Below are 16,080 nucleotides of genomic sequence, written 5' to 3'. Positions count from 1 at the left end.
CCAGTCTGCATCTGTTCTTGGCATGTAGAGCTGCAGATTCTCACACTTAGCATTAGATCGCCATCTGGTGTTGGGCTCGGATGCTTGCACATTGTTGTTGTCTTGTAAGAAGTCTTTGTAGTCACGAGATAGGTGACTCCTCCCTTGGATGATAGTGCGCATGGGCATCGACTCCATCCTTAGATTGTTTTTCGCCATGATGGGAAATGATGGAGTTAGTAGAAACAGAAAAGATGTCCATGTGTGTATATCTAAATAAGATAAAACTGTACAGATACAGGTCCAGGGGAGGTGGGTGGGCGTGTGAGAATCTGCAGCTCTACATGCCAAGAACAGATGCATACTGGTAAGTAGCATTTTCTGTTTGAGGCATATGAGCTGCAGATCTCACACTGAGCATTGACTGTACAGCAGTACCTCCCCTAGCAGTGGTCACCTGTATCTGTTGCAGTAGTTTGAAAGAGAGTTTTAAGAACAGCTTGGTCCACAGAAGCTTGCTGCTTGGCTTGCACGTCCACACAGTAGTGTTTAGTGAAGGTGTGAGTTGTAGACCATGTTGCTGCCTTACAGATGTCTTCTAGGGGAATGTTCCCTAAGAATGTCATAGACGCCCCTAGTTTGTGTGTAGTGTGCGCTCTAGGGGGAATTGTCAAGATGCGTTTAGCTTTTTGGTAGCATATCTGGATATATTTGACTATCCACCTGTCAATTCCAGCTTTGGAGATGGGATTACCCTTATGCAGTGGGGAGAAGGCTACGGACAATTGTTTTGTTTTGCGAAAATGTTTTGTGCTGCCAATGTAATAAAGCAGTGCTCTTTTGACATCTAGGGTATGTAGAGCTTTTTCTGCTACGGAGTCTGGGTTTTGAAAAAACACTGGTAACTCCACTGATTGGTTAAGATGAAATGGAGAGATGACTTTAGGAAGGAATTTTGGGTTTGTTCTGAGAACCACCTTGTTACAATGTAATTGTAAGAATGGCTCTTGTATGGTTAAAGCCTGGATCTTGCTTACTCTTCTAAGAGACGTAATGGCAACAAGGGAAGCCTACTTTCCATGTGAGGAATTGTGTAAAGATTCAAATGGGGGTCCCATGAGCCTGGTGAGAAAAATATTTAGGTGCCATACTGGAGAGGGAGGTAACCTATGAGGAATGATTCTTTTTAGGCCCTCCATAAAGACTTTAATTGCAGGCACTTTAAATAGTGACAAATATTGTCTGTTTTGCAAGTAAGGAGCCAGTGCTGCTAGATGTAAACGTATGGATGAATATGCTAGATTACATCTTTGCAAGTGCAGTAGGTAGCAAATGATATTCTGGATGGAGGCATCCAGTGGATCAATATGGTTATTTGTGCATTAAATGGCAAATGTTTTCCATTTTGCAGCATAGCAAGCTCTAGTGGTAGGTCATCTGGCTTCTTTAATGATGTTCATACAGTCCGGTGGTAGGTTAAGATACCCGAACTCTAGGACTTCGGGAGCCAGATTGCCAGATTAATCTGACCTGGATCTGGATGTCTGCTCTCTCCATGGTTCTGCGTTAGCAGGGATGGGGACAGGCGCAGTCTTTGGTGTGGAACTAGTGAGAGTTCCCGCAGTGTTGTGAACCATGGTTGGCGTGCCCATGTGGGAGCTATTAAGATTAGTTTGAGAGACTGTTGTCGGAGCTTGTGTACCACTAGTGGAATTAGAGGGAGTGGTGGAAAAGTGTAACGCAAATCTACCGGACCAGTTCATCCATATCGCATTGCCCTTGGACAACGGGTGTGGAAACCTGGCGGCGAAAGTTGGGCATTTTGCGTTGACGAGTTTAGCAAACAGATCTATGTCTAGTTGGCCCTACATTTGGAAAAATGGTAGAAGGATCCGGGATCTGATAGTAAACCCCTGGAAGATGTTCAGAAAATACATATATATTTTGTGGGACGGCCCATCTCCAAATGTTCTTTGCAAGCTGGGACAGCTGCAGATAATGTGTGCCTCCTTGTTTTTGTATGTAGTACATGGCTGTCATGTTGTCCGTCCGGATCAAGACAGCATTGTTTTGTGCATGTACTTGGAAAGATTTTAGTGCTAGGAATATTGCTGGTAGCTCCAGGTGATTGATATGGAGTCTTTTTTGTTGATTGGTCCATTTGCCCTGAGTTGTATGTCCGAGGAGATGAGCTCCCCATCCTGTGAGTGATGCGTCTGTTGTAAGTACCATCTGTAGAACAGGTTCAAGGAACTGCCGCCCTTTGGACAAGATTTTGGTGTTCCATCACTGCAGAGAGCGATGTGTGCGGCTGTCCACCAACACCAGATCTGTAAGTTGTTCTTGAGCCTGATTCCACTGTAATGGACGCATTAGAAGTCTTACATATGGTACAATAAAAATGCAAATACCATCTTGCCTATGAGCTGCAGGAACACTCTGGCTGGGAGAGAGTGTTGAACTCGAAATTTTGTGACGAGGGCTTGTTTGCTTGCTATCCTGGCTGGACTGGGATACGCTAGAGCTGTGGAGGTGTTTATTGTGACCCCCAGATATTGGTGTATATGAGAGGGCTGGAGATGCGACTTGGTGTAGTTGATTGTGAACCCCAAGTTGTATAATGTTTGAATGGTTTGATGACTGTGTTGAACACACTGATAGGGTGTTCATATGAAAATGATCTGAGTGTATATATAGGTTGAGGGGCCTGGGATCTAGCATTGGTCTTAGAGTCCAGTCTTTCTTGGGTATTAGGAGGTACAGTGAGTAAACCCCTGTTCCTTGATGTTGTAAAGGAACAATCTCTATTGTGTGCTTTTGAAGCAGTGAGAGAACTTCATGTTTTAAGAGCGTAAGATGTTGTGTGGACCTGGGACGCTGCTTGGGTGGTATGTGTGTGGGGGGAGGGGGGTAGCTGTAAGTTCTAGATAGTAACCAGACTGCATAATTTGTCTTACCCACCTGTCTGTTGTGATGGAATCCCAGACAGGTAGGAACTGTGATCATCTCCCTCCGACTGGAGTGGGATAGCCTGGGGGGAACGGAGGGAAGTCACTGTTTTGTGATAGGGGAGGTATGAGTGTTGTTATTCCCTCGAACCCTTCCTTTATTGTTGTTTCCTCTGTATCCGCCTCTAAAGTATCCTCTACTAGGGGATGTTTGTGTAGCGGCTTTAAATGAAGATGAGTTGTCTGCTCCAAAGTTTTTGGAGGCTCCTGTTTAGAAGGAGCGACAAAAGGAGCCACGTGTTTGTGGAGACTGTAAAGCTCCCTTGGACCTAGCAGTCTCTGTGTCTTTCTTCATTTTTTCAAGTGCAGTGTCTACAGCCGGGCCAAAAAGTTGTTGTTGGTTGAACGGCTGGTTGAGGATACTAGTCTGGAGGTCCTGCTTAAAGCCTGAGATCCGCAGCCAGGCATGTCTTCTTAGTAGTACACAGGTATTGCTTGATCTAGAGGCAGTGTCTGCTGCGTCAAGTGCACATTTTATTGACACATTTGAAATGAGCTTGCCCTCTTGAATGAGATCATTTGCTTGTGTTTTATATTGGTCAGGCAAATGTTGCAGTAGGGTTTCTAACTGATCGCAGTGAGCCCTATCATATCTTGCGAGCAGTGCTTGTGTGTTGGCTATGCGCCAATCATTGGCCGCTTGTGCAGCTACCCTTTAACCAGAAGCATCCAGCAATTTGGATTCTTTATCAGGGGTGGCGCTTCCAATGAGGTTTGGGAGTTGGTGCGCTTTCTAGCGTTGGAAACTACTAGAGAATCCAAAGGCAGCTGTCCTTTAATGTAAGCAGGGTCTGCAGGGGCAGGTCTATACTTCTTTTCTATTCTAGGGTTAAGAATCCTGGCATGTACAGGATCTTTAAACACTTCTGGGGCATGTTTACGGACTCCCTTAATCATTGCCGATATTTGCACTGTCTTCTGGAACTGTTCAAATGTATCCAACAGAAAGTCCTCTTCTGCTGCATCTGAGTGCATTGTGACGCCATGATAGATGGCAGCCCTATTGGATAGGGTACTCCCAATCATGTGGGTCAGTTGGATACTTGAACGGGTCATCTGGGTCACCCCCCACCCCTAAGTCCTCATCATCATCCTCATCTGGGGGTGTATGAGGTGGAGAAGGTTCATTCTGAGGTGGTGTGATAGAATTAGGAAGAGGAGAAGGATTAGAAGAAAGTATAGGAGAAGAGGGATGCATAGGTGATGTGGCAGAGTCCTTCTTTATAGGCAGTGAAGGAGCAGGTGGTGTGTCTGATTTCCTTTTCCTATATGGCAGAATGGTGACATGTCCTGTTTCGGGATCAATATGAATATTTTTCTGTTTAGGGTCATCAAGATCTGGCTGAAAAAGTTACTCTTCCTCAAGAACTGCTTTAGGCGCAGATTTTTTCGGTTCCGAGCGGGGTTGGTGTTGACTTTTATTGTCTTTGGCCTTAGGAGGCGTGGTAGAGTCCTTAGGCGTAGGTTTTGGCTCCGAGGCTCTTGGTTTCAGAGCCGAAGCGGGATTTTTAGGCTTGGAAACGTTCGAAGCCGGTTTATCTACGGGCTTTGATGTTTTTGGGGCTGATTTATCTTTGGAGGTGGAAGGCATCGGAACCGATTTCAGAGCCGAGGTTTCTTTTGGTTTTGGTGCTGATGGGATTGGTACATGCGGTTTGCTTGGTCCCGAGCTACCGGAAGGCTTATCTTTTTTTCTTCGGAGCCAGGCTCTGAGGCGGGGCTTCTGAAGTGTGTTTTCGGTCGCGACTGGGGCCAGCAGGCTAAGTCGTGACCATTGCCTTTGGTTTTGTTGGCGGGGTTGGGGTAGGGGCAGTAGTACTCACTCTTTCACCAGAAGTGATAGGGTCGTCTGAGTCTTCTGCCTCTGACACGATTTGGAGATCTTCCGAATCTTCTTCTGGGACATCTGGGCCTTTGTCGAAGATGTCCACTGGTTCCGGATCTAATCTCTGTATGATGTGTCGACGAGCTCTTCGATCGCGAATGGTCTTCTTTGATCGAAAGGATGCGCAGGCTGGACAGCTGGACTCGTCGTGGTCAGGTGAAGGTTGCAGACCTTGTGATGGTCACTGCGGAAATTTTGCTCCACACTGGGGGCATTTCTTGAATGGCGTTCTTTCCATGAGCCGTAGGCCTCAATGGGTAGGCCCAATGGCCCGCGTCGACGACCTTAATTGAACCGATGAAAGTTGGTGAAAGCTGAAGATGTTTAAGTTAAGTTGAAGAGTTTTATGGAAGTTTTCCTCGCTTCGAAAAGGTTTTCGAACCGGAGCACAAAAGTTGCATCCGAGCGCAATGGCGGAAAAAAACAATCCAAGGATGGAGTCGATGCCCATGCGCACTATCGTCCAATGGAAAAGGTGTCACCTATCTCATGACTACAAAGACTTCTTCCAAGACAACAACAATGTGCAGACATCCGAGCCCAACACCAGATGGCGATCTAATGCTAAGTGTGAGATCTGCAGAGTATATGCCTCGAACATACTTATTTCACAATTGGCTGAATGTGGTATCAATGAGGTGGCTCTGGAACAGTGTTTTGATCTTTTCTTATGGGGCGATCTCAGATAGTTACCTGGGGGAAGAGGATATCAGCACCAACTACAGTGAACGCCGGAACTCCTTAGAGATCCGTGCTTCCTGCCTTCTCTTTAACGTCTATATCAGACCTCTTTTGTCTATTATTAGGAGATTCGGTACTCGATGTATTCTGTTGCTGATGATACTCTACTTATCTTACCTTGATGTATCAGCAATATCAGGAGATGGACGCTTTCTAGTCGGCTGTAGATCAACCTTTATAAGACTGATGTGCTGGTGCTTGGCAACGATGCCCTCTCATGGTGGTCGGTTCCTTGCCCCTCTGACCTCAGCATGCTCCGACCCAAACCCAGTGGTCTGGGGTTAAATTTGAGGTCAACTTAAAACTTAATTCATAAATCTCTTCAATTGTATATGATTTTGGTTAGCCGTAGACCTATCCTTAATCTCCTACTGATGGATTCTCAGAGAAGCTTAGTCTCAGTGGTAATTGGATCGTGCTTAGCCTACTACAACTGCTGGCTGTTCACATTCAAAAGGCCCAAGCCTTTGTAAAAGCTCCAAGGTAAGCATCAGCAAAGCAACTTTTGCATAAAATCTATGGCTTTCCCATTTCAAAAGGATTGCTTTCAAATCTATGTACACTGTACACAAATGTCTTCACAGAGATGCTCCTTTATTTTGGAAATCCAACTTTAATTTGTGCCGCCAACTGGGTTGCTTCATTCTTCTAATTTCATTCTTTTGGTTGTTCCGCATATCCGGAAAGCTTTCTCCAATGGGAAGAAGTTTTCTTGCTTTCCAGCTAGTCAATGGATTCAGCTCCCTCAAAATCCTGAGGGTGAATCCTGTGCGTGAATCCTGTCTTAACTTGGTTTAGAAAAAAGCTTAAGACCTTCCTTTTTAGCACTTAACTTGCTTTTATTCAATCATATCCAACGATTCTTGCCAAGAGAATCCTGGGTTTATGAGTGCTCAATAAATTTCCAAAACAAATGTCCTGAACATTAGTAACTTCATAATAAGCATCATGCAAATTAGGTATTTAAGTGTATTCTTTATGAACCCCCGATTTTTGTCACTGATTGTGCTAAGCTCAGGTTTCTTAATTTTAAGGTATATACCCTTCTAATATCATACATTCTAGACTCAAGGCTTATACAATGTTGAAATATGTAACTCAATATGGAAGTATAACATTTCTGCGCCGTACAAATTCACCCCCCTACCTCTAATGATTCCTATTCGAAAGCCTGTCATCTTTAAACTCTGTTGTCTGGCACATAAAGCTCTTTTTAAGCCACAGCCAGCTTATCTGTCATCTCGGCTAAATCCTTACCCTTCCTTAAAGAAGTCTGAGATCGTCGGACAAGGCGCTTTTGGCGATTCCTCACATCCACACCACAAGATAAGGGGCAGATCTTTCTCCTACACTGCCCCTTATCACTGGAACAAACGTAATCTTAGCCTTCGCTCTTGCCCAGGTTTCCCTTCCTTCAAAAGGGTCTTAAGACTTGGCGGTTTTAGACTTTCTCTTTTTCTCTTCTCGTACAGTGCAGCGCCAAGATGCTCCTTCAGAAGTGAGTAGTGAGCAATATCAAATGATCAAATAAATATTGATTGATGATGATAACTCTGGTCGCCTTGTCGAAACTTGATCAAGCATACGTGGCCTTAATAACTGCCCTGGATGCGAAACTCAGGGGCTATTGGGAGGCATATCTTGGGCACCAACTGACCAACAAGATTTGGACTGCTTGCTTCACACAAACGTGCCTCGTTTGACTTACTTATCGCCACAAGCTTTTGCACTTCAAGTTTTTGCACCGATTCTACATCACACCCCCGATCAGCATAGGTTCAACCACACAAAATCCTGACTGCCCCTTATGGGAGTAGACTTTATACACATGGCATGGACGTGTAGACACATTGCATCGTATTGGTGTGAGGTCTTCACTCGCCTTGCCTCGCCTGGATGACTGACATCGATACTGTCCTAGACCCACTATCGGCCTAGTTAGGCTACGAACATGACCTCCTGAAAAGTGCTTGGGGCTTCACCGCTCTGGTCCTTCTTGCGAAACACGAAGTCGCAATGCACTGGGGTAGAGGGACCCCACCAACGGCCAAGGTCTGCCTCAGCAGCTTAGTATATTGTGAAACCACCAGCGAGCTATACGCCTCTTTACAGCCCCCAACATCCATGCTGAAAAACATATAGCAGCCTCTACGTGACTATCTGCTGTTTCTGGACAATACCTCCCAGGGCTTCCCGCGGCTCTCTGACACGGCTCAACTCCACCCGCTTCATGCTCCCCTTTTTTTTGTTTAACTTGCCTCCCCTAGACCCTTCCCAGACGTCCCTCATATGATATACACAACACAAGCACAGGGCATAGCTTCTTGCTCTTTGACAGGCTGGCACTCACGTTCGAATTGTTGGATAATTTGTGGTATATCACATGTAATTTCTGTGTGCAGAAACATTGTTTTGTATTTGTTTTTCCATTGATGCTTAGTTAAAAAAATGTAACTTCTTCACAACAACCTATTTGGCATTCCCCAACCCCAGGGAGGACTGCAGAGCCGTGGCCATGTACTGCAATGGGTTCCATTTGCCTCTCAAGCATATTGCTGCATGTATCCTTTTTAAGCATTCATTGACATCTTGTTGTTTATTAGTCTGGGTTTGTGTACTTATTTCTGCTTTGCTCTTCCCCTCCTGTGTGTGGCACTGCCACGGTGTTGTGATCCAATATATGTTTGCTGCACAACTGCTCAATAAAAACATTATTAAAAAAAAAGTATAACATTTCAGTCAAATGATCACCTCCCATCTTTAATCCTTACTAGTGGCATTGGTACACTCAGGTTCCCAAAGGCAGAAGCATTTTTGCGCCACCCACAATACACGCAGCCCTCACCTTCGATAGTGGTCTTGAAGTGTGGGTAGGCATTGAGCACTTCCACCTGCTTCCTCCAATCAAATTTATACCTCCAGTGGGAAACAACCTTCTGCAAGTGGTTAGAGTTAAAACCATAGTGAAACTTGGCATCTTCGAGTGGTGGTGTGAAGCGGGCTTGGTCCAGACGGTGATGTAGATCCTGCAGAAAGAGCCGCCAGCAGATATGTTATATTATTAAGCAGATGTCCTGTTTGATGTAAGCATGGCTAGTTATTGGTCACAGTAAAGGTAAGCCACCACCTTCTTATTGGCCCATACTTCAATGCCATTGGCTTTACTTAGTGTGACGCTTTAATTTTGTTCTGACTTAACCTCCCTCTTTCAAATCCCATTAGGCACCAAAAACATGATGAACAAAAACGCTTGAATAAATCTGAACCACTAATAACCTCTCTTTGCAGTATCCCCAGCCCTCATTTGCTTTTCTTGTTTGTGACATTACAGACAAGTAGCAACTATAAACAAGGCATTTTTAGCTCCACTAAAAAGAGACAAGTCAGCTGTAAATGTCATTCTGTCATAAATAATCTGGAACAGAAGAAACATCAGACACGTTTCAACCTTGTCAGGGGCAAAATAGTCTTCAACAGCACATCCGTAGGATTTTTAATTAGTCACAGTATTTTGTAATGTTTATACGCAAAAACATGGAAGGGCTTTTGTCTTTGTGTGTTTGAATGAGAGCAGAGATTAATAAGCTTGTATTGCACAGCAGGAGTATGACTTACTAGTGGTTTGCATAGAGTCAAATACTGGACTTATGTTTTGAAGAACTGAAAATCACAGATGTTCTCATTAGCCAATTCATGGTACTGAATTTACTGACCTACTGATGAATGGAAGGTGGTGTATTCTTTGTAGGGATTTCAATTCCTGACCCCTAGCACACCTTATTTTGTAGGGGCAGGTGTCCAGGCCACACAGCACTCCTACCTAAAAGCACTCCTTGACCCTAGAACATCCACATTTCTTTTGACTAAGTTGTCGTTGGACTGCATAACTGTGGTTTAAAAATCTCTGCTCAATTTTGAGTAGCAGCATTTTTGGGGATTCAGATTTGGGAGAGCATCTTCCCGGGTAGCACTTCACCTTGTTCCGAAGATCCTTAGAGGTTCTGCGTCGCATTTATTTCTGTCCGAGGCTAAGGGCTCTGAAGGTGACCCAGCAGTTAACCAGTAAGTCAGTAGTGAGATTTTCAGCACCTGAAAGGTAGAGAGTCCCAGGGATGTTGGCTACGAGAACTTGGAGGTGTTTCGCTGTTAAGTCCCTGCTGGAGCCAGTAATAACCGAAGACTCAAGGACTTTGTGGTGTAAGCTCGAGAAGTTCATTCAAAGAACAAACGATAAATAAGGACAGCAATAGGCAACTGATAGAGGGAATCACTGATGAATCAATCCTGCCTCTGCCAGTCGCATTTCTGACCTCATGTGAGTCACACATTGCAGAACCCTCGGAATACAAGGAGGGAAGAGGCGACTGGCAGAGCAGGAGACACACTAGTAACCTACCGCTTTGGTGGGTTGAGGGGATTTCAATCAGTGTGAATGGAGTCAATAGAACTCCCAGTAACTACAGTCGCACCAGTGAGGCATCAAAGAGAGAGTGAACCGGGGTCGATAAAGGTTGAGCCAGAGAACTGGCCCCCTAGACGGACGGTGTTGTGGAATGGAGGTCCACCATGGGAGGCACTGAAAATGCTCACATTGACATAGGAGAGAGCACTGGATGAGTGCAGTAGAGAGGGTGTAGAAGGTGAAACCCAGGGTGCTCCAAGGATGACGTTCAACAATATAAAGCCTCTTGACGAAAGGGTGACCATCCGGGTGCTGTGCGCTGAGCTGGTTATGGTGTCCCTCAGCTTTTTTTAACAGAGAATACAAATGTACTTTGGAACCTGTTCAAATTCCAGATTGTGAAGCGGGTCTTTTTAAAATCACCTTGACCCCCAATTTCACTATGTCAGGCCTTCTGATATATCGCCCACCAGGTAACCCCTCTCAATGGGTATCAAACTTCGCAAATCTTATTACCCCCTACTATATGTCATCTAGCAATTTCTCTCTGCTAGGTGACCTTAATCTACACCTGGAAGATCCCACCATCCCCTCATGCTATAATTTTCTGGAAGACCTAGCTGCACTGAATTTATCTATTATCAACTCCAGCCCCACTCATACAGCTGGCCATTTGTTGGACCCCATAATAACTAACATCAGTGAACTCACGTACATCGCCACCGTTCCTTCTGGCTGGTCCGACCACCACCTCATCAGCTTTAGCATCTCCTTTCCACCCTCCCCTAGAGTGAAACAAAATACTACTGCTACGAATCGAAGGAATTGGAAGTCAGTCGACATAGAGGCCTTAAATGAGGTACTCAAGCTAAACCCTCCTAGCTCTAACTCCAACATGGACCACGTAGCAATTGATACACAAAATTGGCTAACAAATGCCGCTAATAGCTGTCTGTCTTCTACTCACACCAAAGGGAGTAGACATCGTCCCCCGGCTCCATGGTTTAACGACAGCCTTAAAACCGAAAAGTCTAGATGTAAAGTATTAGAACGTAAATGGCGTAAAAAGTACGACCCTTATACCAAAAAATGCTATCATGAAGCCAGAAACCACTATCACACGGCATGTACAAAGGCAAGAGCGGCCTTCGTCTCAAAAGCAATTACCGAAGCAACTAATATGCCCAAAACTCTTTTTGCAAAAGTTAAGGAATTGGCGGGTGCACATACTACAGCCGCTGCACCCCCCTTAAGCGCTCAACAATGTCAGGCATTAGCTTGCTTCTTTACTGAGAAAATCGACAAAATTATCTCAGACATCAATACTAAAATATCTAATGCTGATCCTCCCCCTCTGTCTAATCCCAGCCTACCTCAACCCACTGCTACCGACAAAAACCTGCTGGAAGCCTGGCCGAATCTCTCATTAGAGAATCTTAAAGGAATCCTAAAAACTGTCAAATCCGGTTCCCCTAGGGACCCCATCCCTATTAAAATTATAAAACAATTGGATGACCAGTCCCTGAATATCATTGCCAACACCTTAAACTTGTCCCTCGACCTCGCCACTGTCCCAGCCTTATGGAAGCACGCCATGGTGACACCCCTCTTGAAAAAGCCTAATGCTAACCCAGAAATACTGGCCAACTATAGGCCTATATCTCTGCTTCCTGCTTTTTCTAAGTGCCTCGAGAGACACGTACATTCCACGCTAGCCACTTTTGCAGAAGAAAACCTCCTACTCCACCCTTCGCAATCTGGTTTCAGGGCTGGATTCTCGACGGAGACCGCCCTGTTAGGTGTCACTGAAAATATCCGACAACGTCTTGACCAAGGCCAAACGGTAGCACTCGTGCTGCTGGATCTAAGTGCGGCGTTCGATACCATCTCCCACGAAACGCTCCTTAGAGAACTATACACTAATGGCATAAGAGGAAAGGCTCTGGAATGGATCAAATCCTTTCTGGCAAACAGGACCTTTCAGATCACTTCAGAACAGGCCGAATCAGACACCTTACCCGCAGCTCATGGAGTGCCACAGGGGTCCATTTTGAGCCCTCTGTTTTTTAATATCTACCTCAGACCACTGGTAGAACTTGTTGAGAAGCTAGGGCTCACGCTCATGAACTACGCTGACGACACCCAAATCATTTTTTCCTTGTCTAATTCTTGTCCCCACTCCCCGTCACTACTCAAGGAAGGATTACTAAAAATACTGAACTGGATGACAGCAAACCAGTTAAAACTGAACGGGGACAAGACGGAAATTCTGATTTTGGGAAAAGACAAAGATCTCTGGAACCCCGTGCATTGGCCAGAACAGATGGGTACTCTTCCTACCCCGGTATCCCATGCTCGAAATCTGGGTTTTGTACTCGACAATGCCTTATCCATGGATAAGCAGGCCAGCAAAGTTACTGGATTGTGTCTCACCATAACCAGATGGTTGAGGAAAATCCTATGGATGTTGCCTATGTCAACTCAAAAGACCGTAGTCAATGCCCTTATCACATCAAGGCTTGACTACGGCAACATCCTATATTTAGGCGCAAATAAATCTGTCATTGGACGACTACAAGTGGCGCAAAACGCTGCGGTCAGACTCCTGTGTAAAATTCCTAGGAACGCTGGAGTCTCGAACCATCGCCGAGACCTTCACTGGCTCAGGATTGAGAACAGAGTTCGCTTCAAGGCCTTGAACTACATGTTCAAAATAAAAACAGGAGGAGCCCCAAAATACCTCCAATCCCTTGCTTGCCTCTACACACCTAAGAGAAACCTCCGGTCCCAGACAGCAGCCTTGTTCTGTGTACCTAGGTTCAAACGTGTAAGATCAGGGGGCAGATCTTTTGCCTATCTTGGACCCTCCCTGTGGAACACGCTTCCTCCAAGCATTCGGAAGGAAGATAATCACCATAGATTCAGAAAGCTTGTAAAGACCTGGCTGTACGAACAATAATCCCTCATAACTTCCCTCCGTTTCTGTCTTTTCGCCTCTAGCTGTGTCTAGGCGCCGGGAAACCCTTCTTGGGTAGCTGTTGCGCCCTATAAATTGACAAAATAAAAAAATAATAATAATAAATTGATGCGTTTTCTATGCATGGCGAGTTGAGCAAGCGGCTGGAATAAGAGAAGATTCACTAATTAATTGAGCTGCAAATTTAAGAGACAAAGGAATTCAATGATTAATTCAAATTGAGTGGGACACTTCAATCATGCAATAAGCGCCACAAGTCTCCCACTGGATTGTCATTTCTTTTGATCTGCCTAGCAAGCGTATTCTTGTGAATTTTTGTAGAGCTTCAAAGTTTTTTTTTGTCCCTTTACCCATTCACTCTAGATCTTTGTATCTGCGATTTCAAAGCAAGAGTTTCCTGGCTGAGCAGTACAAGAACCATAAATAAATAGAATAAATAAAATTAGTGATCTGTATTTGACTACTGGGGTTTGATGACTACTGGAGACCTGATGATTCAGTGGGGCTCGCTGCCTCATATATGCCAATTAGGTCAACCTCATTAAAAGGTTGAAATGAAGGCTGTAGGCCCGAAAGTCCATGGCGCTCTACCCACTTGACAACCTGAGCCTCATTTTCAGATTCTGGCAACCTTAGGACCGGATTCACCCAGTTTTCAAGAAGCGAAGCATACAAAGTTGCTGTACTGTGTTGCGTGAAAGGGAAACCAGAGCTCAGCACCATTTCTAGAAAGATTGGCCTGTTGCTGGTGTCATCTTCTGGGCAGACATGCAAAGAGGCTGCCTTGGGTGATGCACAGTCTTGCACCATGGATCAGAGCAGAGTGAGGACTGTCTGGCATAGGTTTTGTACTGGACGCACACAATTCTAACACAAATTCACAGTATTGAGAATCGCAAACCGGTCTGATGTATGTGATCTGTGCTGTGCACTGCAGCATACATGCAATGCTTTGGCTTCTGGGGGAAATCAATGCATTTCCACTTGTTTACGCCTGCTTCTAGTAGTCGTTAATTTGTGAAGCAAACTCTACCCTTAAACCCACCTTCAGGAGTACCCCTAGTCAATCTGAGCCCACATTAGCTTGAAACTCAAAGCCTAAAATGCAGGCCCTTGGCTTTCCAGTGAGCTTGTAGTAGTATTTGGTTTCTACATCTCCAGGGACAGCCGCAATACATACGAAAGCGGTGAGGGGATTCGTGCTTGCACAAAAAGTTATGTAGTTAGAGCATGCCTCGATTTCTTGAGAAGAACAGAGAAGCAATTGAGGGCTCAGCGGGGTAGAGAGCTAGCGTACAAATGAGAAGATATGAGGCCAGATGTATGACTGTGTTTAGCAGTCACAGGTGGAAAATTACGCTGTTTGCGACCACTAAAAAGGGTTGTAATATGTACAAACCCTATTTTGTGAGTCAGTTACCTATTACCGGCACATAAAATAGGGTTTGCGAGTCGCTATTAGGAAGGGGCATGCCAAGGGTGCCCCTTCCTAACAGCGAGTCACAAGGGGATGTACGATTGTTTTGCTACCACAACTGTGGTCGCAAAACAATCATAGTTTACCACCGACTTCAAGAAGGAGGCAAGCCTGTCGCAGACGGGAAGGGTCCCCTTTGTGAATGTATGCAAAAATATTTTTTACGAGCAGTCAATGTTCCCACAGACCACTGCCTGCCCTTAAAAAATTAAAAGAGAACTTTTCGTATTTTTTTTAAAAGCATCCCATTTTACTTTAAGTAAAAGGGGTTGCAGTTAAAAACAAGCATGTGCAATGCAATATGTCTCGCATTTACGCAAGTTTGAGCTATTGGCATTGTAAATGATAATGCGTTTTATTTGTTTTGGTTTTTCAAACATAAATAAAAGGCACTGTCATTTAAAATGCTTATAGCTTAAACTCTCGGAAATAGGAGACCTACTGCATTACAAATGCTTGTGTGAACAAGCCTCTGACGGGCACAATTGTTACTGTTCTCACAGGTGGATACAACAGCGGTTCGAAGTGCTGCTTTTAGCCGGAACCTTTGTAGACAGCGCCTAGAGTGAGCGGCTTCGTGGTGCGGGCCGGGCCTCCGGGAATGGGAGGACAGGAGCCTCTCAGAAGTATCCTGTTCGGCAGACCTGACCCTGGAATCGGAATCCGCAGAGTTAAAAGGTGAACTTGCGGTAAACCTGCCCCCTCCACGGCCGGGAATTCAACATTCACGGTCATCTCAGCGGTAGGCTGTCTCGGAGCGGCGCTGTCTCCTGCCAGACCCAGTCTCGGCCACTCTACATTTCACCAATGCCTTGCCAAGAACCCCATTTAATGCCTTCACTCTTTGCAAGGCACAACAGCTCTTGCTTGATGCTCGGTGGGTTAATGCACCGGGTACTGCCAGTGTAACCTCCACGGGAAACCACCCCATCTCGGCAATTTGTGTGCTTGGGCGGAACAATCTATTTCGGGAGCGCCTCTGGAAATAGTTAGCAGCACTTTCTTCAAAGCGCTGGACAGAAAGCTCTCACTCTTTCCTGGAGCGGGCTGCGGGCCTATTTTGATGGGAGGACAGGGTCAACGACCTAGGGATTTATTTTCATTCATTGCGCCCCCTCTCCTTGGGCTGTGGGGATCTGCGAGCAGACAGTTGGGTTAAGTGGGGTTTGGTGGCCCCAATCTGTCCTCATGAGGGTGTACGTCACTCGGTGTCGGTGGCACTGACTGGGGGGGGGGGGCGATTCATACACATTTTGGAGACGGTAGTTTCAGTTCAGAACTTGCCTAGTACCAGGCACACAGACACACCCCATACCACACAGAAACACACACGCACCAAACATTGACAGACACACAGATACGAATGAGCACAGACACGCAGCAAAGTCAAACATACACACCCACACACAGGCGCATTCCACATAAAACACCCAAGCACAGACAAGGATACAAACTGCACACAAATGCACCCCATCCATTAACAATAAATTAAAGTGCCACGCACAACACAGGTGCACGCAGTTACACAACAAAGACACACACACATACACATGGACGAATACATACATACCGTCACAAACCATGCCGAATCATCCGCGCATGCAGACATCC

At 45.4% G+C, this 16,080-nt stretch overlaps 1 protein-coding gene across 2 annotated transcripts in view; it reads right to left on the bottom strand.

The window, feature by feature from the left end:
• Positions 1–16,080, bottom strand: part of LOC147706859 (epoxide hydrolase 1-like) — a 265,167-nt gene that overhangs the window by 116,161 nt on the left and 132,926 nt on the right. For both annotated transcript variants that reach the window (XM_086926033.1, XM_086926032.1), the window contains exon 3: positions 8,459–8,639. In XM_086926033.1, coding sequence (XP_086782159.1) covers positions 8,459–8,639 — 181 coding nt within the window. The remainder of the gene's footprint in view (positions 1–8,458; positions 8,640–16,080) is intronic.

The sequence above is a fragment of the Lissotriton vulgaris genome, chromosome 6 (genome assembly GCF_964263255.1).
Source record: "Lissotriton vulgaris chromosome 6, aLisVul1.2, whole genome shotgun sequence".
NCBI classification, from domain to species: Eukaryota; Metazoa; Chordata; class Amphibia; order Caudata; family Salamandridae; genus Lissotriton; species Lissotriton vulgaris.
Note: the sequence above shows the minus strand (reverse complement) of the source record. Positions and strands in the feature narration are given on the sequence as shown.